At 38.9% G+C, this 25,031-nt stretch overlaps 1 protein-coding gene across 20 annotated transcripts in view; it reads left to right on the top strand.

Annotated features, from left to right (window-relative positions):
* Window positions 1–25,031, top strand: part of Fkbp5 (FKBP prolyl isomerase 5) — a 107,080-nt gene that overhangs the window by 64,910 nt on the left and 17,139 nt on the right. For all 20 annotated transcript variants that reach the window (XM_004846705.4, XM_087184429.1, XM_004846704.4 and 17 more), the window contains 3 exons: window positions 4,051–4,193; window positions 5,084–5,198; window positions 19,697–19,853. In XM_004846705.4, coding sequence (XP_004846762.1) covers window positions 4,051–4,193; window positions 5,084–5,198; window positions 19,697–19,853 — 415 coding nt within the window. The remainder of the gene's footprint in view (window positions 1–4,050; window positions 4,194–5,083; window positions 5,199–19,696; window positions 19,854–25,031) is intronic.

The raw sequence follows: 25,031 nt of genomic DNA, 5'->3' as shown, positions 1-25,031 counted from the left end.
TGGGAATAATAAAATTATGGTATATTCAAAAGTAGAAATCATAGTTACTAAAAGTTATGTTTTCAGAATTATCTACTACCAAGAAAAAACTCTCACATAATGTAAAAAATTAAGAGTAGTCTACAAAACTAAAGTATGACTCCAATTTTGAGAATACACATGTAAAGCCGGTTGTGGTAGGGCACTCTTATAATCCCAGCACTCAGGAGGCTGAGGCAGGAAGATTACTCCGAGCTTAAGGCCAGCCCGAACTACACAATGAGACCATGTCTCCAAAAAAAATTTAATATGCAAACAAAATGTACATATATAATTGAAAGGAAATGAACCAAGAAATCGACTGTAGTTTCTCCAGATGCTAGGATTTCGAGGTTTTTTTATTAATACAGTATATTTTCTGTGCTTTTCCCATGTTCTGAGTATGTGTTATTTCTTAAAAATTAAGGGCAAATGCTCATTAAGAAAGGTTGGCTTTCGGGGGATTTAGCTCAGGGGTTCCACTGCCTGCTTCAAAAGCACAAGGTCCCGAGTTTGATCCCTGGTACCAAAAAAAAAAAACAATAGAAGAAAGGTTGGCTTATAGCTGGGCACAGTGGTGCACACCTGTAAACCTAGCACTTTGGGAGGCTGAGGCAGGAATATTGCAAATTCAAGTCCAGCCTGGGCAATTTAGTGAGTGCCTGCCTCAAAATTAAACATTTTTAGAAGGGCTGAGGATTTAGCTCACTGCAAAGGCCCTCGGTTCAGTCCCCAGTACCAAGAAGAAAAAAAAGTTGGTGGTTTTAGAAACATGCTTGTAATCATTAGTCTGGCTTTTTGCTTGGTGTTTCATTCAGTTTCTGAAACTTGGTGTCAAAGAACTTGTGTGTGTATGTGTGTGTGTGGTACTGGGGATCGAACTCAGGACCTTGCACTTGTGAGGCAGGCGGCGGGATCACTGAGCTAAATCCCCAGCCCATCAAAGAACTTTTAATGTTCCCAGGGTTCTTTAATGTTACAAAGCAGAAAATCAAAGGCATAGGCATGATTTATATAGCCCGGGGCTCATTTGGATTTAATTGATAGGCTGGTGCTTCCAACTTCTAAGGCTGGCAGAGATATTACCATGGATTAGGCTTTTTCACACTGTCCCTACCCTTTCAGGTAGAATTAATCACCCTCCTCTGTGCCCCTTGTTTTGTACTCTTATTTTAGCCCTTACCATGTTTTGTTTAAAAAGAAAAACAAAATCAATGCATGTGTCTTTATCCTCCCTAGCCAGGCTTCACTACGTATTCTCTGGGAGGAAGGGATTGCCCTGGCTTTATGTTTGCAGTACCTAACACAGACCTTTGCTTCTCGGTCATTGACCAGATGTCTGGAGCAAATGTACAATAGCTCCTCTTCCAGAGTATGTAAAGTATTTGCCTTAATATATCAGAGGTATAATGTTTTCAAAGGGGCATGTTCTCCCAGGATGACCCTAAAACACACCTTTTGAGGAGTATCAGTGATAGGAAAGCAACCTTCAAACAGCAGGCTTTGAATTCATTCCAAAGCCACTGAGCTGTTTTCTTAGCAGAACCATATGGTGAGCATATAGGCGAGGTAGCCATTGTGGAAAGGCATTGGGTAATACCTGTCAAATTTAAGATTCAGGTAGTATTGCATGAAGGTGCATGCCTGAAACCTAGCACTTTGGGAGGCTGAGGCAGGAAGGTCACAAGTTCAAGGCAACTTAGTGAGACCCTGTCCCAAAATACAAAGGAAGGGGGCTAGGGATGCAGCTTACTGTGAGGGCCCTGGGTTCGATTCCCAGTACAGCAAAAAACAAAGAGAGAAGAAGAGAGTGAGTGGGGCAAAGAAGAAAGGATATTACTTTGCACTTCCCGGGATATGCTTATGTAAAGTAGGCAAACATGGGTAGTAATATCCTTATTGGAGGACTGTTGGTAATATGTTTCTCAGGAGGAGACTGTAAAATTATGCAGAATGAGATAGATCTGTTTCTGATTATGATGGAGGCAGTTTTCCTTTATTAAATACACATAGCTGGGCATGATGGCAAACACCTGAAGTTCCAGCTACTTGGGAGACTGAGGCAGGAAGATTGCTTGATTGATCTCAGGAGTTGAAGGCCACCTTGGGCAACATGACCTTGTTCTAAAAAAAGCAAACAGAAGGGAGGGGAAGGGGAAAGGAAAAACTGTGAGAAAAGAAAAAAAATGGAAATGATGTCTATGTAAATAGGGAAGGGTGGAGGGGTGAAGGGCGCATAGGGAATGGGGAAAAAATAAAAACCAAGATACATTGTGTACAGGTACAAGCACCCAGTGATAAGTATAAACGAATTGTATACCTAAAATATACCAATAAAAGAACTTAAGAAAAAAAAAAAGCAAACAAAACATAGGGCAGGCACTGTTCTGTGCACTTGACTTATTTTATTTAATAATCTTTACAACTTCAGTATATGGCAGATGCTGTTACTATCTATATTGCATACATGAGGAAACAGGTTAAATAACTTACACAAATTCACACAGCTAGTAAAGTACATAGCTGGTATTCATTCTACCACTTTTAACCTCCAGCATGGATATCCTTCTTTGTAATGATGGAGAAAGAAGATCCAGATAAATGTTAATGAAAAGGCAGTTCAGGGGCTGGGGATTTAGCTCTGTGGCACCACACCTGCCTTGCAACCACAAGGTCTTGAGTTCAATCCCCAGTACCAAAAAAAAAAAAAAAGGCAGTTCAGAATTGAATGTATAGTGTGCTATCCTTTTTATTTTCAATTTTTTAAAACAGTGACAGCAAACACTGGAAGGATACAAAAGAAATAACAGTAGTGGCTTTTTAAAAGAAAGAGATAGAGCCAGGGTGGTGGTGCATGGCTGTAATTCCAGCACTCGGGAGGCTGAGACAGGAGTTCAAGGCCAACCTGAATTGCATAGAGAAACCCTGTCTCAAAAAGACAGAAATAAAATTTAAAAAAATTAGTAGGACAGATGAGCTTTTGCTTTATGTAGTTCTCTTTTCTGTTTTGATATTATGCATTTATGAAAATTTTAACTAAAATAAGTGGAGCTGTTATTTTGAAAAGTTGTAGTATTTAATGAAGACTAAACCGAAGTCACAGCATGTTTATCCATCCTTGCTTACAGACCACATGTAGGTCCTCCGTCCCTGTCCCAGTGTCCTGCCTCCAGCTTTGTCTTAATCCAGGATCACAGTTTACTTCAGAACTCATTTCCTCTGGGCTTCATTGCTTATCTGATCCCACTTGGTAGAATACTTAAATTTTTGAGGGATATAGCACCTTAAGCATTATGTTATTTTAAATTGCCTAGATTTTCCTTTGCTTCCCAAAAGTTTTAGAACTGCTTACAGTAAGATACAGTTAAGGATGCACATGATGAGAACTGTAAATATGGAGATCATATAGCCTAATAATATTCTATTATTGAGCAGTGACTTTTAAGTGTCCAGGAACTGGCAAAAAGAAAAAAGTCAAAATTCTGTAATTCTTGTGACTTGACAAAAGAATACTTAACCACAGCCTTATTGTTTGTAGAAATATTTTTCTGATTCTAAATTTTGAGAATTTGTTTTGTAGACTCCTTTACAATGTACTTTTATGGTTGCTTCTTGTTTTTTGATATTTTTTTCCCTACCCGACTAAATTATACACTTCCTTAGGACAAACTCCATTTCCTATACTATTTTTGTTCCATCTCTGCCTAGAAAATGCACACATTATTATGGTTGAAATGATAAATTAAGCAATAATTGCAACACAGCTTCATTTTGTGGATTATGTTACCACCACTTTTAATAGCTTAGGAATTGATAATTACTTTCATCTTCCTCACTGGGAATTGTCTCTGATAACCTTCCAAAAAATGATAATTTATTTCTTTATGTGTAGCTTTTACTGAGTTCCATCATCTTATAACCCCTAATTTCTGGTTTAGTACATACTATGAAAAGTTGGAAGCTTGTTTAAAGTTTTGTTTTGTGAACGTCAAATTTTGTAAAATGTGGCCTATACCTTTTCCTTTCTTGTAGGCCAAGTTATCAAGGCATGGGACATCGGCGTGGCCACCATGAAGAAAGGAGAGATCTGCCATTTGCTCTGCAAACCAGAATATGCATATGGCTTGGCCGGCAGCCTCCCCAAAATTCCTGCCAATGCAACTCTCTTTTTTGAGGCAAGTGTGTATGTGGTGTTGCCTTATCGGCATCTGTTGCGCTGTAGGGCTGCCTTTGAACAGTCTGCGTTTGCTGTTAATACTCACATCCAACTTACTTATTTTGGAGCTCAGCTTCTTGAATTGTTTCCACAAACCTAAGGGATGTGTGCCAGTGCATTCTTAGAAATGTGTGCCTGGCACAAAAAGGGGATAGCCAAATAAACAAAAGACACTGGACTCAGAAATAAAAGCAGTCAGCAGTATAAATATGACATACTCAAAATTGACAAGATAGAAATGGTGGAAATAAATGTTGAAAATGCCTGTATCAAGTTGTAAGGTATTTTTAAGGCTTACCAGTGTTTATAAAGATTTATAAGTGACATAGATTTCCCTTCTTCCTTAGAAGCAGTGGGTGGTGGCATGTTATTTGTCCTGTGTTGAATTCATCACCTTTGTTTGGCAAGTTTTAAGAACTATTCTAATGGGGTAAAATATACTTTTAGTTGTAGACCAGATTCCTAGGATTTATTCTCACATTGTAAGGGAACTTCGTAAATCTGAGGCAGGAAAAGTGGTGGCCTTGGAGTCAGACAAAATAGTTTGGTGCCAGTACCTTGTCGCTCTGGCTTTTTGCCCACAAGGCAGTTTTCCTAGTATTTCCTGTCTGTCTTTGCACTGCAGCCCCACAGGATGTAGTCCTAGACATTATCATTACACACAGTTCTTTCCAAGTATTGAAAAGCACAGTGTTCCTTTCTTCTACTTTTCTAATAACTAAGATGCACAGATTTTTTTAAAAAAACTTATTTTGTAAAATGAAAGGCGAATTAGTTGCTTTTGCCTTTACGTATGTTAAATTGATTTTGTTTGATCTTTTCCTAGTTAAATCTCTTTTTCCTTTCTAGATTGAGCTCCTTGATTTCAAAGGAGAGGATTTATTTGAAGATTCAGGCATCATCCGGAGAATCAAACGGAAAGGAGAGGGATATTCCAACCCAAATGAAGGAGCAACAGTAAACAGTAAGTGTTGCTGTGAGAGGGAGCTGCCCTTAAAAGTAGAGTTTCATTTATGTGGATGAAATGGAATTTTTTTTTAAATCTGATAATAGAAATAAATATATTGGAAGAATAGTTTTAGATTCGGGGCCGGGGATTTAGCTCAGTGGCACCCCACCTGCCTTGCAAGCGCAAAGTCCTGAGTTCAATCCCCAGTACCAAAAAAAAAAGTTTTAGATTCAACATTTATTTAATGACTTCATTCAGTAAATATTAATTTAACATATGTGTTCCAGACACCCTGCCACCTTCGACAAACTCAAAAATGAATAAAAAACAATCACATTCATTAAAGAATTCTCAGTGTGTGGACTCTTTGGGGTGCCAACAGCTAACCCTAATGTTGCCTTATGTATTTATTCATTTATCTCTCATGGTAACCTTATGAAATAAGATTACCCTCAGGTGGAGGAAAGTGAATGCAGAGATGTCGCACAGGTTGCCTGAGTTTACAGAGTTACTCAACAGCCGTAGATTGTAATCCCCTTCAGGACTCTAACCCATCTCCTTAACTGTCATCCAGATATAAAACAGTTAATCATTAAGATCAAAATTGATTCGCGCCAGGGATTTAGCTCAGTGGCCCCACACCTGCCTTGAAGAGCAAGGTCCTGAGTTTGATCCCTGGTACCCGGGGCGGGGAACGACTCTATTCTAAATCAGAAGGCATAGGTCCAAGTCCTGCTTTGCCAATTACTGAGCAACCTGGAATGATTTCATTTCATCTTTTGTTAACTGGAAGTAAGGACACCTCTGAGGACTGGGTTACTGGTCACCCTTCCTCCTTTTACACTGCTTGTCACTTCATATTTTTGGTACCAGGGAACGAACTTGGGTCTTTGCACTTGTGGCGAAACCACTGAGCTAAATCCCCAGCCCTCTCACCACCTTTTTTTTTGTATCTGGGATTGAACTCAGGACCTTGTGCTTGCCAGACAAGCCCAGCGCCACTGAGCTAAATCCCCTGCCTCTCTTCACCTTTCACTGTATCAGCTATAGTGCCTGACACATTTGTAATCAGTAAAGGCTTTTTGCGATATAAATGTCTAAAAGTTTTGTTGTTTTTTTTTTTACCGGGGATCAAAATTGGGTCCTTGGCACTTACAAGGCAGGTGACGGAACCACTGAGCTAAATCCCTGGCCCTAAAAAGCAAAGTATTAAAGCCAGGCATGATTGTGTACACCCATGGACCTAGGTATTCAAGAGGCTGAGATCCTTTTAAATTCTGTAAATTCTGCAAGAGGCTGAGACAAGAAGATCACTGAACTCAGGAATTTGAGACCAGTCTGAACATTATAGCAAGACCCTGACTCCACAAAAAACTAAACCAGGACCGCGGATTTAGCTCAGTGGTTCCGCTGCCTGCCTCGCAAGCACAAGGTCCCGAGTTTGATCCCCAGTACCAAAAAAAAAAAACTAAACCATTAAACAAGAGCATGAACTATTATTATAAAAAGCCTACTTAATATAAAGATTTCACTTAAGACAGTTATCTAGAATATTTAAGTTTGTTTTTAATGTGTGTACTACTTTGGATCCATATTTCATTTCATTCCCACAAGTCAAATTGAGTAGCTTTTTTTATTAGTTTTTTTAGAAGCAGTGTTGTCAGGGTTTTGGCAAGGGAATACATTAAATACAGGACACATAATTTTAGGACTATTTTATGATAATTATCTAAAAAGCTCAAATGCAAAGGAGTGCAAGAGATTAACCACACACTAGGGGCCCAAAGAATCCAGCCGAGGGCCTAGATCCCAGCAGTCTCCCATACAAGTCCAGCTAAAGGCTTAGAGCCCAAGGCAGTGTCCTCCACCAGTCCAGCCAGTGCCCTAGAGCCCACAGCAATGTCTCATGCTTGTCCATATTGAGGATCTGCACCTGGAAGGCCGAAAGGCCAGTGGTAGAAGCCAGAAAATCTACTCTGGTGAAATGAAGGATTTGTGCCACCAAGCTGAGGGATCCACATTGGAGCCAGGAAGTGATCCTCACGGTGAAGATCAGAGCTCCCCTGATGAAAACAGCAGCCAGTAGCCATTCCCAGCCACAGCGAGTCCCCAAGCTCCTCCTCTGATGAGAACAGCCTAGTTTGCATCAGGAAAACCATCCGCAGCAAGTTTCTCCTAGAAAATCAACAGGCCAAGATCTTCCCCTCCGGCTCTTTTTCTGTGGCTGTGGTAACAATCCTCAGGTGGATCCTCCAGGCCCAGATCACGCTGATTCAGTTCAGCTGGGTGTTACAAGTTGACCATTGGTTAGTCCACCACAAGCAGTTATAAATATTTTAACTGTAATAATGAAATGTTTAGATCACTGTTATTCATGGTAAGTTTTAGATTAAATGAAGAAGAGCTCTGATATATGTTGGAGAAATAGACCAAGGCCTGGAGTCCAGATAGAAAGTTCCAGGCACGGCTCCAGCCTGAACTGGCTCTGTCTCACTTCTGGGTGATCGCCTCCTCCTTCAGTGGTGAGACAGGCAGGGCTGGACCACTTGGTGTCTACAGTCTTGCCTGCCCTAAAAATCCATAACAAGATTCTAAATTTTTGTGAAAGTTATAGAAATGATTGAAAATTATCTTTATTGTATTCACAGGCACTTGAAAAACTTGTCTATATCATGTATTTTTAATTTTTATGAAAAATTTGAAATGTTTATACAAATTTCTTCTTACAATACAGGAATTCCTCAGATTCAATAATTTTTTTTTTTTGGTACTGGGAATTGAACTCAGGACCTTGTGCTTCCCAGGCAGGCATAGCGTCACTGAGCTAAATTCCCTGCCCAGTAATTTGTTTTTAAACTGGAGGGTCAACTAAAAGGAAAAACTTTTCATTTATAGACAATACTACTACAGAGATGGACTTTGCAGTAGGCTAAATTAAGTCTTATTTGGGGTAATATTTTTGATAGTAGTCATATTTTTAATTGTTTTGAAATAATTTTTAGACTTACAAAAAAGTTGCAAAACTGTTACAGAAAGTTCCCTTATATGCTTCGCCCATCTTACCTCTAAACCACAGTACATTTATCAAAATCAGGAAATTAACATTGGTGCAATACTGTTACTGTTCCACAGGTCTTATTTGAATTTCACCAGTTACCACATTAATATCCTTTTCTGGTCAAAGATAAATTGAGGCTCTATCATTGTATTTAGGTGTCCTGTCTTTTATTTATCTACTTACCTACCTATATATCTGCAGCTAGCTGGCTAAACCCAGGCCCTTCGAACTAAGCTACATCTTCAGCCCCCCTTTTTTTTTTTTTTGAAACAAAAATCTCATTAAGTTGTCCAGGCAGGACTTGAATTTTTGATCCTCCTTCCTCAGCTCTCTCAAGTGCTGGGGTTACATGAGTGCTATCATGTCTCTTTATTCTCCTTTAATATATTTTTCATGACTCTGGGAATTTTGAAGACAACTGGCCATTTTGTAAAATATTCCTCAATTTAGGTTCACTTGATGCTTTAAATGATTAGATTGAGGTATATTTTTGGAAAATACCATGTAAATCACATTACAATCTCAGTTCATAATTATCAGGAGGTCTGTGATGTTGATGTCTCATTACTAGTGGTGATAACTTAGGCGAAGGTGGAGTCTGCCTTGTTTTTCTTCTGTAAAGTTACTGTTTTTCCTTTGTGATTACTAAGTATCTCTTTCACGAGGGAAATATCAGGAGACTATGCAGATGTCTTGGTTTGTACCATACCTTCTCATTCTAGCATCCATAAATGATTTTTGTGTATAACAGGTATTACTATGGAATTTGACTGATAGTAATTTTTCTATTTCTATTTTTCCCTCCACGTTTATTAACTGGAATTCTACTTGTAAGGAAGAGCTGTCCCTTCTCCCTTATATATCTATTCAGTATCATTATGCATCTATGGATATTTATTTTCTTTTGTAAGTTACTTTTTATTACTTTTTCCCTCTCTCAAATTGTCTGAGATTTGGCCATTAGAAACTGCTCTTAGTTGGCTCTCAGGTTCTTTCAACATGTTCCCATTGAATTGAGGCGAGGTTGTCGTTTTTGTACTTCTTACTTTTTTTTTTTTCTTCTTTTTTTGTGGTCCTGAGGTCTGAATCTAGGGGTCTTCACACAACTACATCCCCAGCCCTTTTATGTTTTATTTTTAGATAAGGCGTTGCTAAATGGCCCATACTGGGCTTAAACTTTTGATTCTCCTGCTTCAGCCTCTGAGAATACTGCATGCACGCCCACACCCAGCTGTTTTCCTTACTGTCTCACACCACAGAACGCTCTAAGTTCATCTTCAAATTTCCCTCCCCTGGGCCTAGAATCAGCCATTTCTCCAGGAATACTGATTCCTTTTATTGGAGGCCCAGGTGCTCCACTGTGCTTGCACTGTGGACTCTTTCTTGCTTCCCACACATCTTAGCAGACAGAGCTAGGGGATGAGTGTACTTCATCATGCACACTTACACACCAGTGTGTGTTTCTGTGTCAATCTGCATTTATATCGAAAACCATACTGACAGTTCCAGTGCAACACATGGGTTTGTTCGCCTCTGCTTGTTCACAACTTTTTTCTCCAGTATATCCACAATGTATTTACCCATTTGTGCAATCCTAGAATATTCATAAGTAGTTTCAGAATCGCTAACCTACATCCTTGTGTAAAACAAATTTTCTAGGTTGAAAATATTCTTGATGGTTCCTTTTGTCATTAGCCTTTTAGGGTACATTCAAAATAGTTTTTCAATAAGAACCAAGATACGTCATGTAAAGGTACAAGATCCCAACGATGAATGTAAATGTATTGTATACCTAAAATGTACCAATAAACTTAATGAAAAAAAAGAATTTTTTAACTTTGGCAAATTTTTTCTTTCTCACCCCCTTCAGTGAGCTTATGGTACTCATTTGTATTTCAGTTTGGTCTCCACGTTTATGTTACAGAAATGAACAGATACAAGTGTGTTTGTTTTCTTATGTCCCCTTTTTTTTCCATAAAGGGTAGCATACTATAGATGGAATTTACAAAAAGTAGATTTGAATATCCCTTTATGTAATTTTATTTTTTCCTGTTTCCAAATATTTTTTGTTTTGTTTTGCTTTTGGTACCGGGAATTGAACTCAGGTCCTTGCGCTTACGAAGCAGATGGTGAAACCACTGAGCTAAATCCCCAGCCCTATGACTTTATTTTTTAAATAAATTTTAATTTTATTTTATCCCATCCTCCTTACCCCTCCCATGTAGAAAAGCTTTGTGTCCATTTTTTCCTTCTATTTATATAACTTTAGACAACACCTTGAACATCCAGTTTTCTCATCTGGAAAATGGGAATAATAATGTTTTACCCCTACAGGTTGTTGTAACAGTTAAGAAGAAAGTATATAATGTATACTTAATTTATTTTTTCTTATTCTATATATAGTCTTTATTTTTAAAAAACTGGAAATTGAAGCTAAGGCCTTTGCACAAAGCTATATCCTCCTCCCTCTTTTTAATTTTTTAATTTTGAGTCAGGTTCTCACTAAGTTGCCCAAGTTCCACTCAAATTTGAAATCCTCCTCCCTCAGCCTCCCTAAATCTTAGGATTACAGACATGTACCACCATGCCTGTTTATATATTGTCTCTATATAATAAATTTTGCTTCCTTTACATGGTCTTAAGGAAAGTAATCCTTGATCCTTCAATTATTTCCAACATATAATCCATCAGAAAATCCTTTTGGCTCTGCCAGGTTTTCCCCAGAGCCCATGGTTAATTTGTCTGTAGTAACTGTCTTCAAATTAATTTTATATCTTTTTTTTTGGTACTGGGAATTGAACTCAGGACCTTGCGCTTGTGAGGCAGGCGCTGGAACCACTGAGGTAAATCCCCAGCTTTAATTTTATATCTTAATATCTATAAGATCTATTATTAAGCTCTAAATTGTATTTCTCTAGGTTTTGGGTTTTTGAAGAGTGATGTTGCCTAATTCAAAATATTTTTACTAAATTGTAATCTTTTGTTTCCTTTTCATAATTTCTCTCTATGTGGAAGAGAGAACTTATGATATCTTGACAAGATTTGATCTTTCTCAAAAAAATTTTGATTTTTACTCTATATATCAGGGTTCCAATGCTTGCAAAACAGTTTTAGGTGTTATTCTGCTGTGCTTTTTCTTGTGTTAATTCAGATGTAATTTTTATTCAGTATTCTTTTTCCATTAAAAAAAAGTCACTGTGTTCTTAGGTACTTTAATTGACATGATTATGATGACTTTAGTCATCATACTTCAGTTTAAATTACATCACCACTTTTAAGCTTTGCTTTCTTAGAAAATCCAATCTGATTGATATCAGGCTCTATAAAGCTACCAGTTCCTCTCCCCCACATCCTCTGGTTTTTCAGCTTCAGTAGTTGGACCAGGCCCATGGAAATGCTGGCTGTGTGTGGTTCTCTTGCCTCAGTGCTTTTAGCCACATTTGAATGTAGACAATGTACACAGTTGGCAGGATGCAGACATTTCAGCAGTGACCTGCGGGTTCAAGTTGTTGGAGAACCGCCTTTCCCTCTCACCTAAACCACTGAAATATGGGTGGGGATGGGAAGGAGACTTTGATAAAAGAGGAGAAAATCTATAAGCATGCTAGAAAACGGGAGAATAGGAGAAGTGGGTCAGAAATTATGACGAATTCCTGGAATATGTAAAATAGATAAAATTGGAATGATGGAAACTAGATTCAGCAAACCCAGCCCAAAACAGGTGTAGAGAAGACCGCTGCAGAGGTACATACCGTTCTTCTCAACAAGCTCGGGCAGAACTCCAAGTCACAATCAGCTGGTGTGAGGGAGCCAGAACAGGCTATGGGGCAATTGCAGGATTGTTATAAAACAATATGGGACAGCTAGGCCAGTAAACCTTTGTGCAGTCACTCTCAGCTTTGGCTGAATTTATCTGGGGACCTGTTAAAAAATCCACATGCCCAGGCCTCAGACCAGTTAAATAAAAAGCCCAAAGGATGGAACTGCTGGCACAAGTATGTCTTTCAAACATCCCAGGTGATTCTAGTTTGCAGACACACACTGAAAACTGCTAACCTAGGATCTGCCTGGCTGTGACTTTTGCCCCGAAGCTAGTGCCAGTAAGGCGTGATTCCAAAATGAAATAGGGAGCAGCCTCAGAAGACTACAGATGTTAGGACTTGGACCAGAGGGCAAGTACATAAAACAGATGCAAAGAAAATGTGAAAAGCCAGGTCTGCACAACAGGAAATAACACTAAGTTTCTGCTCCTGAAGTCAGTCAGCAATGTAGAAGGGCATCCCCACCTTCCTGTGTATAACATGCTCAGCATATAGTAACTGCTCAGTAAATACTTGTGAACTCTTCACTTGCGGGTCCCCCACCGTCAGCTCACCCTTGGGGAAAAGACCTGCCATGGAAACACATTCAGTGCTTAGAAAAAATTGTGCCATGATCAAGGCACAGTGGCTCATGCCTGTAGTCTCATCTACTCTGGGGGCTGACACAGGAGTCTTACAAGTTCAAGGCCAGTGTGGGGAACTTAGTGAGAGTCTGTCTCAAAATAAAAGAAGGGTTGAGGATGCAGTTCAATGTTAGAGCTCTCACCTAGCTTTGCTGAGGCCCTGGGTTCAATCCCCAGCCAGCAGAAACAAAAGGAAAAATGGTTCAGGTAATTGTAATCATTTCATCATTCTGAACATTTCCTTCATGTCCAGACAGCAAAATCATTATGAAATATGAAGAAATAAAAAGCACTAAAACAGGGCCAAGGGTTTAGCTCAGTGGCAACACCCCTGCCTTGCAAGGGAAAGGTCCTGAGTTCGATCTCTGGTAACGCTAAATAAATAAATAAATAAGTAGCACTAAAACAGACTAAAACAAAAAGTAGAAGAGAACTTTAAAATACTGACTATCTTTAGAGATAGTTAAAAGGATATTTGCTGGGGATTTAGCTCAGTGGTTTCACAACCTGCTATGCAAACGCAAGGACCCGAATTCAATCCCCGGTACCAAAAAAAAAGGATATTTGATTCATAAGTCAAAAAACAAACTTCTCTGAAAAAGGAAAGGGAAGACAAGAAAATTTCTGAAAATAAGAATATGTTTATCAAAATTGAAACTTGGACCAAGGGAGGAAAAGCAAAATGGACAATTCCTGAACTCTAAACTGATGATCTGAATGACAGTCAAGGACATTCAGTACACAGAGGAAAACAGGTGAAAGGAAAAGGAAAAGTGAGAGGATATGGATGATAAATCCAGAAGAGACAGTAAGCATCTAATCTAATCAGGCACATGACAAAATTTCTTAGAGAAGGATAAAATCTGAAGACTGAAAGGCAGACAGATAAAAGGAATGATTTTTCACATACATATTTTACTTGGTGATATTTCTGTATTCCATTGCTTAAAAGAAAATTCTAAACTTCCAGGGAGGAACAAGTTATGTGTAAAGGTATGAGAATCATATTGGTAACAACACTCAGTACTAGAGACAGTACTTTGAGCAGTGTCTATAACAATCAGTATTTTGAACCTACAATTCTGTATGTAGCCTATCATTTAAAGTATGAGAACAAAATTATCCTTTTGGAATATGCAGATTCATACCCTTGAAAAAAGAAAGCTGTAGTGTGTACTAAAACAAAAATAAAACCAAGAAATAACAGTTCAAGGCACAAGAAACAGCAGTGAACAAAAAAGTAATTCCTTTATTGGATATATTTATCGTGAAAGATATTTGAAGTGGTAGGGCTATAATGTTAAAAATAACATAATTTAGCAGTCTGGACCTCGGTTCTGGGGTGATTTTTAACAATGTGGTAGTCAGGAAATGGAGAAAGGAGGCATAATTGTCTAAAATTATTTTCTTGTAAAAGTGATTAAGATGTGATATTTATATGTACCAAAACTCCAAGATGAATATAATTATTATGAAGATATATATAATTATTATCTATTGCACACATTCACCAATAAAAAATTATTTAAAAGTTTATAAAATTTTCTTATTCCAAGGAAGATTATGCTGATTAATTCTTAACATTGATAGACAATTGACATACCTTTAAATAACTTGTTAAAAATTGAATGAAAAGTACTAGTAACAATAGCATATAGAACTTCCAAACGCCCCAGTGTGGGGTGGTGAAATAGAGGAGCAAGAAAAGCTATCAGTCAAGCAAAAATAATAAGAAAATGCTATATAGGAAACCTAAGATAAGGATAAAATCTCTCCTATCAGTAATTCCAAAAGTAAGGATGAGATAAAGTCTCATGTTAAAGCCAGAGGTCTCATATAGTAAAAAATGATGATGATAACAAAATCTAGCTATATGTACTTTATAAATGAAATAGCAAAAATAAAAAGGTATCAAAAATTAGAAATAGAAGAAAGATTCCACATATGCTAGTGTTGAGACCTGGTAGAGTTGTGAGGCTGACTTACGTTGTTGTTTTTTTATTCACATGGTTTTGAAGAATTAATGAATGTCCTTGCAAATAAGTCAAGGAAAAGAGCAAACTCTTGAAGCCATTTTCTTTTTTTTTCATTTAGTTTATTGGTACATTTTAGGTGTACAATACAGTTGCATTCATCATTCAGATCTTGTACCTTTACATGATGTATCTTGGTTCTTATTTTTTCCCCATTCCCCTGCCCTCCCTTCATCCCCTCCACCCTTCCCTATTTAAAAAGGCTTTGTTTCCATGTTTTTCCTTTTCTCATATTTTTTCTTTTCTCTTCTTTCCTTTCCCCTTCCCCTCCCACTTCCCCTATTCCTTTAGACATTTTCTTCCTATTTCACAATATCAATTATACATTTTGATTCTTATTTAAATACTTGCAGTTTCTCACACCAGAGAAACTATTCGGTATTTACACATGTGTGTCCTATTTATTTGAAGCCATTTGCTTACATGTTTTCATGAAATACAGTATGTATAGTATCTTGGACTGAAATGAACTGTGTTTATTCTCAAACATTTTGGATCTGTATATAGCTCCTTTCTTCCCAAAAGTTATCTCTTAAGTCTTCAGGTCAAAAAATACTCTATTTGTCCCCCAAAAGCCCCAACTAATGCATTATTTATTTTAGACTACTCTTACAAAACAAAAGCTCCATATCAGTAATAAATTTGAACAGCCTCCTGGAATTTATTAAAATAGGAGTACTGACTAATAGATTTTAAAAGGACAATAACTATAAATTAGTGAAAATTACCACCCTTTCCTTAATGCCCTGTTTTCAGATTAGTCATTAAATAAGTATTTACTTTCTGGCCCTGAACTGTGTACTTGGCACTGTGACGTACAAAAGAAGTATAAGACATTGCCTTTGCCTACTAGGAATTTTACTCGTGCTTTGACAGCCATCTTTATGGAGCCATTAAATGTTTTCCTAAATAGAGTTCTAAAATGTGTTTAATCTGATATAATTTACAGGGAAGTCATTTTAACTAACATCTCTGTATCCACACTTCACACAGTATTTCTACATTAAATACCACTGAGTCAATCCTATCAACAGTTATGAGTTAGCTAATATTTTATTATTCCTAGTCTATAGATGACGAAATTGAACTTCTTATAGCTTAAACTACTTCCCAAGCCACAACTGTTAAGTGGCAGAGTGGGACTGACTCAGAGAGGGCTTTGCTGTTTGAAGGGAGAAGTGGTAAGAGTTTGTGTGTTGGTGGTAAAGTTACTTGCAGGATGTATGCTACCTGCTTTGACCAAGAAATCACTTGAGTAAGTGTGATGCTGTTCTAGTAGCCAGGTTCCAGCTGCCTCACTAGTATCTGTCCCTCAGTGCCACAAGCAGTCTCCCAGTGGTGTTTGTTCAACTCAAATAGCACACAGTGGTTCAGAGGAGATGGAAGGCAGTTTTGGGGAAATACGACCACCGTGCCTGATAAAAACTGTTGCCTTGTAATGGATGATTGATGTGCCTCTCCTGCTTTAAAAATCCAACTCTGCCATCCTTTCCAGGGGATCATCAAGATTCCTCTCTCTCAATACCCTGCTCTATTAGACAGGAGACTTATTTGGCATGAATTAGACAACAGGGAAAACCCTGGCTGGCCTAAGGAGAGTAACCTGTCACAACCTGGCTTTCTCTGGCCCAGTGACCAGTCTTGTCTAGTAGTAATGCTATTACAACATTCCCATTCAGATCCCCATGACCCAGTAATTGTTTTGGGAATGAGTGCAAAGCTATCAGACACCAACTACTATAATTAGAAAAGGGGAAAACAGACACTTACCAGATCTAACTTCTTTAGGCTGGATCATTTACAGCACTTGTTTTTTAAGTTCTGAAGCTTCTTTCTTAGTTTTGCTTCCTAAAATACAAACTGTACAGTTTGGGGTTCTTGCATTCCAGTTTTTGTTACTGCTATGCACTCTCTTTCCTTTTTTCCCCCCTATTTTAATCGGAGTACAAATTGCTGTCAGCACATCGAGTTCATGTGCCAGCCACATTCGGAACAGGGTGTTCTGTGCTCTTCAAAACAAAATTGCTCTAGGGCAGTAAAGAGAACAATAAGTCAGAGCTCCAGTTTAAATGATGTTTTGCAGCAGATCGGGCTCACTTGATGTGGTTACACTAGGATTGAGCAGCTAAGCTTGGGTAATTTGGTTTGGTTTGACTTTTGGGGATTTGGAGGACCTCCACCCCTTAAGTTAAATAGACTTTAAGTCAAGAGAAAATGTTGTCTCTTTTTAACTTGTTTATTTCTTTGCCTACCAAAAAAAGCCCTAAGTAGAAGCATCCTGTATGCACTTTCATTCTCTTTAGGCACGTCATAGATCATTTACTTCCCGCAAATCATGCTGGTTGAGATTAGCAACAGACCTCCTGAGCCCTAAAGGCTGAGCTCCCAAGTGAGTCATGATGGTTATTATTAAATATTTATTAAGTGAGTATTTGCACTAAGAGATATGAGGTCAAAAGGAACCACATGTCTTCCACAGCCAGAGGTGCCACAGTTCTCTTTGGTGCCACTTGTTAAAATAGTTTTATAAAAGAGAGAAATTGGATCTATAGGAGCTAGGCATCTATCACTGAAGGGGGAATCCTCCTGTGGCAGAGAGCAGTCTTCTTGTGGCTTCTGGTGTGGGAGTTCTTGGCAGCAGTCTTGTAGAACTTGTCACACTAGTGTTCCAACTTCAGAAGCCAGTAACCCAGCAAGTGACAGCCTTTGCTACTTGTAGAGGTAAAGAATCAGTGGTCCGTATATACCCTAAGGCTCTGATACTGCCATTTGCTCTGACATTCCAGACAACGTCAGTACTGATAAAGAGCTAATTACAAATGGTCAAAGACACTGGTTCTCTGATTCATTGTCTCTCCAGAAAGACTAGCTGTGATGAATGTTTTCCTTTCTTAGTTATGCCTTTGTTATAGTTTGACTTTTTTCTTTTCTTGTTTCATTTATCTTTTCCAACGTGTTTATCAGTAGGCAGTCTTTTTTTTTTTTTTAGTCCTAATGATGGGCTATCACATGTGAGGAGAGCTTCTGAAATTATATAATTTAAAGCACATACGTACAAGCTGAAAACCAGTCTAGGAAACTGACACATTGGCAGGACTCTTTCACAGAGTCTCTGGATTTCCTGTTTTGAAAACACATTCAAACTTGATCAACCAAAAGCCACAGCAAATGTACTGATAATTTCCTCCCCTACTAAATGTACTCTCCTTTAGGGAAGATGATGTTTCTAACAATAAGCCTTAAGCAAAAGAAAAAAAATCTGTTGACTAATCTCTGAATTACCAGGACAATAAATCTCAATACTTGAGACATTATGTAATACATGGGCTGAAATTCACTTTACTCAGCAAATCTTTTTTTATGAAAAGTGTCATCCATTAGTCTAAATTAAATTTCTTGGGAAGACTTAAAAATGTTTAGCTATGCAGACTTCCAAGAACTCTCAACCCCTTTAGAAACAGCAGCTTTTTTTTTTTTTTTTGCAGTACTATTTAACCTAAGGCCTGTGCATGCTAGGTAAGCACTCTACAACTGGGTTACATCCCTAGCCCTTTTAATTTTTGATTAGAGGAAGAGTCTCACTAAATTGCCTAATCTGCCCTTGACCTTGTGATCCCCTGCCTCACTCCCACATAGCTAGACTTATGGGCGTGTACCACTGCACCTGGTAAAACATCACCGTTTATCCCGATAGAAATATCTTAAACCCTAAACTCAACTGCAGAATCTCTCTAATATGCACTCCTATTCAGAAGAAACTTTAAACTGGCTGCAGGCTGATCATTCTATTAAACGTTTATTCTAAAAGTGAGTAATATAGAGGGAATCATCTGCACTTGTGAGTGTGGAATATAAAACAAAAGGCCACATGCGGGCTGCACTGAGAGCCAGTCTAGCTCCAGCCTGTTTTGAAGGAGCTGACTCAGGATTCAAGCCCTCTCTAGTTTGGCTGCAGTGGGAGTAAATCAAGATGCTACTAATCCCAGAAGTTAGAAAAGGTAGAGAGCTTTAAAGCATAAATTTCCAGGGGACATTTGGGCCCCTCATATCTAACCATGGCTGTTTACTCTGCTGAGTTTCTCCTATTTCTCAGGTCTAGGCTAAAGGTAATCTGATCAAATGATTAACTAAGGGAATTAGTTGTGAGGCTAGTTTCAGGCCTGTATTGAGTTATATTACGGATCATAGAATCATAAACTTTAGAGCTTCAAGGGATCAGCAGTTCAAAAGTAGAGCATATTGGATTCGAGTTTGTATTTAGAAAATACTGGTTGTCTTATTGGACATGGGATGAGTATGAAAGAATGATTTTTAATCTCTCTAAAAGTGATTGATCAGTCTTACAAAATAAATGTTTTAGGGGCTGGGCATGGTAGCGCATACCTGCAATCCCAACACTCAGGAGGCCGTGGCAGGGGGGCTCACCAGGAGTTCAAAATGCAATTAAGGAGTCTTAAAGGGTGCACACTTCAGCAGCACATATACTAAGGAGTCTTAAAGAAAAAGCTTCAATTAATCTGTTTGTCTTGAAGGAAGTAACCACTTAGTTGGTTTTTTTGTTTGTTTGCCCAGGTGTTGGGGGTCAAGATGCAGTTATAGATGGTTAAGTCCTTGTATCTGTGGTAGTAAATGTGTGACATTTTGACAGTTATCTGTGTAAATAATCCAACACAGCATTTCTTGACCCTGTATTACAAGTGAGGAAGTTGTCATATAGTAAGGTTTAGATAAACCTATTTCTAGTGTATCACCCACTAAGCTGTCTTATTGATATAGTTATCAGAAATTATATATTTAACTTAAAACAGAAATGTGGTTGCCCTTAAACTTTCAGGCTGGGTGGGTTACCACATGTGTCTCAGTGAAGTAAGAAAGGAGAAATGGTGTTTGTGACATTGCTGGCCATTCTTTTCACCTTCACTGAAGTAGCGCATAGTAGGGAGCAGCTCTTTTAACTGACCTGTCTCCTCACCTTCAGTCCACCTGGAAGGCTGCTGTGGTGGAAGGATGTTTGATTGCAGAGATGTGGTATTCATTGTTGGCGAAGGAGAAGACCACGACATTCCCATTGGAATTGACAAAGCCCTGGAGAAAATGCAGCGGGAAGAACAATGTATTTTATATCTTGGACCACGGTAAGCAGCCTACCAGTTCAATGTGCTGTGAAGCTATCTAAACAGCAGGAGTGTCCATGCTTTCTCATTCAGTATCTTGGTGTCTTCGTTGAAGTTAATACAACAGTGGAAACATTTCATTGAGTCAGATTAGAGTTAGTCATTGAGTAAATTAGTGAGCCTTACATTATCACATGGAGTTGTGAGCATGTTTACTTGGTTGATGTGGGTTAAGGGGAGGACAGACAGGCACATTTTGCCTTTGATTTCTTTTGCCTGCCATATTCCCAGAGTCAGGCAGCTATTCCCCTTCTTACATGTGGTTCTCCTACCTGGCTCTTCTCTTTTCTCTAAATTGGGCAGGAGGCAATAAAACATGTGGGCCTTGGGAGTTGAAGAACCACTTGGATGATTTACTGCTATTAGAATTTATGCCACATGTGCTTATACAGAGTCTTTGGGGAAAAAAATGTATTCTTCCTGGATCTAAAAACAGTGGAAATGACTCATTTTTGCCTAAATTTTTCCCATCAAAAAGCTATCTTTTAGCACTTCCAAGCTTAGAACTATCAGATCTGATAGTCTGCATTGTGAAAACATGTTTGGTACTATTTTTAGGTCTAAAATTATACCATGAGTCTAGCCCTTCTGCCTTACAGTGGACCCCTGAGAGACCCCAGGGTGTTTTGGTTCTGTTCCCATGAAAGAGCATCTGCTTATCTGGTGTGTTGTCCCATGGGGGTTGCCAGGGTTTCTGATGGTAGAACTTTTAGTTTCAGACACCCTTGATGACCTCCTCTTCCCAGTAAAAATACTATACCTTTTATACTGTCTGTTGCTTTTGTGTATCCTCTATAGTAATCCAGTGGCATGTTTACCTTTGCCCAAACGCTTGATCATAATCTGATTTCTCAGATGATGATTAGCCATGCCACTACATGCTCAGAATCCTTCCAGAGTGCTGTACTTTAAACTCTTAAAGCCTTTATTGAAGCACCTTTTATGTAATACTTCTGTTTCTCTACCCTGTTCTTTTTTTCTCCTGCAGTCCTACTTCAATGTGTTTTATTTATTTACTCTGTATTGTAATTCTCTCTAAGATGAAGCTATTCCTGTTTCTAACAGGAACAATTTTTTTAACAAGTAGAGCATAGAAAAGAAGGCTATCTCCTCTATAGCCAAATAATCTGTAATTACTTTAAGTCTGGCATTCAAAATTATAGTAGTTCGAAATTCATAGAAAGGGGTAGGATTTTTGTCTAATGTATGTTTTCAAATTTAAGCCCTTTGAATATAAGTTCTGTACGTATTGTACAGCATACGATATGAATCAGTTAATTACATTTTAACCTAGCTGATAAGGCAGTGTAGGTGCAGATGTCTCAATTTCAATGGCAAAGGGAAATAGAGAGCTGGGGATTTAGCTCAGTGGTGTTGCCGCCTGCCTTGCAAGCGTTCGATCCCTGGTACCCCCCTTCCAAAAAAAAGGGAGATAGAAATTGGCCTTATGTTTTGGGGGGGATTTTTTTGGTACCAGGGATCGAACTTGGGTCCTTGCGCTTGCTCAGCAGGCAGCAAAACCACTGAGCTAAATCCCCGGCCTGAAATTGGCCTTATGTTTATAAATGCAAATAATACCTTGCAGATTTAAACTGTTTGTTATATCATCAGAGGTTAAACCCTACTCTGTTGCAGCTGGACAAATCACTTAACTCCCCTGCACCTCAATTTTCCCTCTTGTAAGTGGGGATAATAGCATCTACCTAATAAAGGTATGGAGGACTAAATGAGGTAATATAGGCGAAGTGCTTAGCACACGGCCTGCATATAGAACCCTCAGTGTAGTCTGGTCTTATTTCTTTTGGGTTGGCTGTCTTTGTCTTCCATTTCACCATTGGACCAACAGAAAAAGGAAATCCTGGGGGGTTTTTTGTGGGGTTTTTTTGGTTCCAGAGATCAAACTCAGGACCTTGTGCTTCCCAGGCGGGCAGCTGAACCACTGAGCTAAATCCCCCGCCATAGGAAATCCTGTTTTAACATATGGTAGGCTTTTCAGATCTTTTCAGACATACAAGTACTCAACAAGTTTTCACAAGTTTCTAGGCATGAAAGTGTTTTCATGTTTTATGAGTATGATTTAGCATAGTTAGAAAGGAACATGTTATTTTCTGCTCAAGGTGTTGGTATGTTGAGACGTACAGAGTACATTCTCTGCAAAATGTCTGCACATGCACACTGTGTGATGCTGTACATGTATGTAGAAAAGCCCTACACATCAAGCATGTTTTGTGTGCATACAGTGAATTTACAAGTGTTGCTGTAAATATGGCTGTTGCAAATTGGTGCTTTTAGTGTCATCTGTATTTCATTCTCCATAAGAAATTTGACTGTCATTCCTTGGCAAAATATTGTTATACTAAGAAATGCGTAAGATACTTCCAAAGAACTCATTTTTCTCTCTTCTCATTGGGATATCTTCCCTTTATGTTGTTGTTTTAAATGTTGTAACTAATTAACCTTTCTCATTTTAAGTGAAGTGTGGATAGTTTTAACTTTTCTTTCCTTCCTTTCCTTATTCTTCTGTCCCACAACAGCCCCAAATAAAACCCAGGTTGCCACAAGTGATAGAGTCTCATTATGAGGCAGTGTAGGTCAAAAAACAACAATTTCCTCACACCACACAGAGTCTAAATTTAAAACCTGGCTCTGCCACTGCCTCTCTGTGGGAATTCTTAGGAAGCACTTCTCTTTGAGCCTCAGTTTCTTCACCTGTAAAAAGGGAGCAGTTGGTAAGAACTGGTAGTGCAAGCGCTTTTTATAAGCACATAAAGGCCTAATGGTCATTGAAGTTCTTTATTTGTATCTTGGCTCTGGAGGCAACTGTTAATTCAAGGACGTTATTAATACCAAATTTGCTGTTATGCAACCCAGTTTATCTTTTGGTTAAGTCCTGGAATTCCATCTGTGGTTTTTTATCTTTCAGTCAAATAAATATGTGCCCTGAATCCTTTGCCCAGGCTGAGCTAGTGTGTCAGGCAGCTCTCTGTGAGATTCGGAAGTCAGGATCAGTGTTCCCAGAACAGTTGAGTGTGAGCTTATGCCTTCACAGGATGATGTGCACCGCCTCATCTTGATAGATTCACTGCATTTTAACACAGCAGTAATCTCCTTCTCTAGTCTTCTTTTTTTTTGGTACTGGGGATCGAACTCAGGTCCTTCCGCTTGCGAGGCAGGCAGCGGATCCGGTGAGCTAAATCCCCGGCCCTCTCTAGTCTTCTTTAGTCCAGTTGATAACAGCCAGGATGCTCTGGTGACTGCCTGACCTGGTCTTCACATTCTCCACCCCAGTCGTGGATACCCTGTCCGGGAGCTGTAAAGGCAGTTTTCTCACCCTCAGCACCACTGTTGTTTGGGGCTGGATAATTCTTGATTATAGGGCCTCTCCTGTGCATGGCTAGATGTTCAGCAGTGTTCTGTCTTCTACCCACCAGAAACCAGTTACACCTCTCTAGTTTAAACAACCCAAGGTATCTCTAGACATTGCCAAATGTCCCGTGAAGAAGGAATGGTTAAAATTACCCCAACTAAGAGCCACCAGTCAAGAGCAAATGCCAGATCACCTCCCTGCCTAACACAGGACTCCAAATAATAACATGCTGTCGGTAAACAGAGGCATACCTTGTTTCAGGCAGGTAAGGAATGCTCTTTATTTACCAGATGGCAGAAATAAAACAGGAGGTAGATCTAAAAGCTCAAGTAGAAAACTAGGTACTACTTCCTAAAATTGGCCACTAGTAATTACATCCTTTATTTCTTTGCTGAAGATACCCTTTGCCTGCTATTATAGCACCACACCCCAGTCTTACCAGCTCTCATTGTATGTCTCTGCCTCTCTGCTCAATCTGCCATGTTCTTGTGTGATCATGGAGGTGGGTGAGTAAGCATTTTTTCCTAGAAAATTCAGGCAAGGGGTGCAAAAGCAGTACAAGCAACAAAATATGCCTGTTCCCGCTTTAGTCCTGTTGCCCCAGAGAAAACCGGAGGTATTGACAGGGACCCAGTTTTGACATCTTTCAACATGTAACCTAAAAGTTTGGGCTAATGAAGTTTTTTTATAATGCCATTTCATATGTTCACAGGTAATTTGGCTCACAGTGGGTGGGAATGAATATATTCCAGGGAACAGTGTACCAGTGTGCTGGGCATTATTCTAAACGCTGGGAACCAACAAAACCAGACACACAGCTCCCCTAGAGCTTTCCCCTGTAGCAGACTTGCATGCTTCTTGAATATGCTTACTCTGTTAGAGATCTTAAATGGCCCTAAAAGCAAATTTGCATATCCCCAGTTATTTTATTTAGTGTTTTGGCTAAAGGGTATAGCCTAAGAGTATGTCCCTTGATGAGATGCTAGGGCTGCTATTTTTATTGTATATTTTTTAAAAAGTTATTTGTGTTTGCTAGTGCACCTTTATTTTAATTTTAAAGAAATACTGTGAGAACATACTTCTTTAGATGTGTCTTTCTCTCCATTTTTTTCTTTCTTTTTCTTTTTTTTTTTTTTTGTATCGGGGATTGAGCTCAGGACCTTGCACTTTCAAGGTGGGTGCGGTACCCCTGAGCTACATCCTCGGCCCTTTCTCTCCATTTTTCCAAGTGAAAGTGGTACTATTGGAAGGTGATTGCACTTTAAAGTTAGAAGCTTATTAAAATACACCCCTAATGAATATCGCTGTAACAATTACAGTGGCTGTGTCTCCTCCTCTGTCCTTGCTGATAAAGCTTAGGGAGAGGGTTGCAGATATTTGGTGAGCACCCGCGGTGTGCCAGGCCCTGCTCTGGGTGCAAAGGACATGTCAGCAAGTTCGAGGATGGAGGGGAATCTGCACTAGGCATTCTTCTCTTCCACTCTTACTTAAAAGGCATTTCACAGAAAAGAAAAAGAAAAGCTTAGGGAGAAAGTCCTAAGAGCTAAAAATAGCTGAATATAAATTCGAGCAGAGAAAAAGGCATTGAGCAAGCTATCTCAAATAATACAGGTGTTCTGTTACATATGTATGTGAAAGAAAAGATAACCAAATCTAGCCGGGATTCTACAAAGCCACAGAGGAATACTTGGCACTGTGTCTTCTGATCAACATCTGGTTTGTCTTCAGGGTCTCTGGTGTATGTAGCTTGCACATGATAGCTCTGTGCCTCA

This window comes from Heterocephalus glaber, unplaced genomic scaffold (genome assembly GCF_053883595.1).
Source record: "Heterocephalus glaber isolate CG9 unplaced genomic scaffold, H.glaber_assembly_v1.0 deba00001497, whole genome shotgun sequence".
Lineage (NCBI taxonomy): Eukaryota > Metazoa > Chordata > Mammalia > Rodentia > Bathyergidae > Heterocephalus > Heterocephalus glaber.
Note: the sequence above shows the minus strand (reverse complement) of the source record. Positions and strands in the feature narration are given on the sequence as shown.